General features: G+C 60.5%; 1 protein-coding gene across 1 annotated transcript in view; it reads right to left on the bottom strand.

Moving 5' to 3' along the window:
• Positions 1–418: 418 nt before the first annotated feature.
• LOC105360418 (uncharacterized) overlaps positions 419–1205 on the bottom strand; it is a 12558-nt gene continuing 11771 nt past the window's right edge. Inside the window, exon 2 of the mRNA XM_011497313.1 lies at positions 419–769. Coding sequence (XP_011495615.1) covers positions 419–766 — 348 coding nt within the window. The 5' untranslated portion in view covers positions 767–769. The remainder of the gene's footprint in view (positions 770–1205) is intronic.

Below are 1205 nucleotides of genomic sequence, written 5' to 3'. Positions count from 1 at the left end.
AAGTGGCAATCTTTAAGCAGACCGAGTATCGAGAGCGAAATAGCAATAACAACTCACAAGTCGACTAGGAAGTTATGCGTAAGGGAAGATTTATTGGGTATCGTAACAGGCGACACGCGTAACATCCGCACCGGACGTGTACTCCTCGGCGCCGCCGATTAAGCAAACAAACGTCGTTTGGCTGGCTGGTGTCGGGGCTGCTTTCGCCACGTAATGACGAAGGGCCCGGGGCAGCGAGGGCCCCTACATCCAGGGAAACGATCGCAGCCCGCCGATCTCGGCTCTGCAAGACCATTATTTGTCCGCCCTCCGAGTTCTTTGGCGATTGCGGGAGGGTGAGGTGGTAGGGGCGGAGAGGGGAGGGGGATACGGGACTGGGGTGACGAGCCCCGTCCTCATCGCCCTCCCCTGCCCGCTATCACTCGGACTCGCTAGTGTCGTTGCTGCTGCACTCGTCCTCGCTGATCCACGTGTCCTCGATCTTGCAGACGAGGCCCGGCGGCTTGGCGTTAATCAGTCGGTACATACCGTCCGGCAACTTCTCGATCTTGCCAAAGACGATGCCCGCACGCAGCACCTGGTGCACGAAAGCCGAGGCCGTCGTCACGGGCATCCTCAAGCGACGCGCCACGTAGCGCACGATGTTCGCGAAGGTCACGCCTTTGTAAACGGAGACCGGCTGCTTGGTCAGCACTGGCCAGACATTCTTATCCTCGAACCCCGTCTTCTTCGCGCGATCCATCCTCGCTGCCTGACGCCGCGGCATCCTCTAAAAGATGAAGTTATTATTTCCGAGACGTGATTGCACGTTACCCCCGCAATAACAATGTGCCACGGGAGTGTATGCGTGTGGCGGGAAAGGGACGGTGGAGGAGGGTTGGGACCGGGCGGGGTGGGGGGAGTGGGGTGAGACGAGGAGCCGAAAAACGGGGTGGAGGCGGGAGAACGCAAGCGCAGCTGGAAGCTACGGTCTCTAATTGGATCACGCACACGCTCTCGCTCCCAGGGGGTTAAACGGGGACAATGAACGAAGGCGATGGCGGGGACCCGGCGCCGTGCACGCCAAGAGAATGATGTGCTACGATGGGTAGGGTGGTTGGGCGGTGAGTGGGGTGGCGGGGCGGTGAGGGAGAGCGACCGAGGGGAGTAATGGTAAAGGGGTGGCGTAAACTGGTCGGGGGTGGGGTGGGGAGGTGGAGTGGGAA

This window comes from Ceratosolen solmsi, unplaced genomic scaffold, assembly GCF_000503995.2.
Source record: "Ceratosolen solmsi marchali unplaced genomic scaffold, CerSol_1.0 scaffold13, whole genome shotgun sequence".
NCBI lineage: Eukaryota > Metazoa > Arthropoda > Insecta > Hymenoptera > Agaonidae > Ceratosolen > Ceratosolen solmsi.
This window is presented reverse-complemented; position numbering and strand designations above follow the sequence as displayed.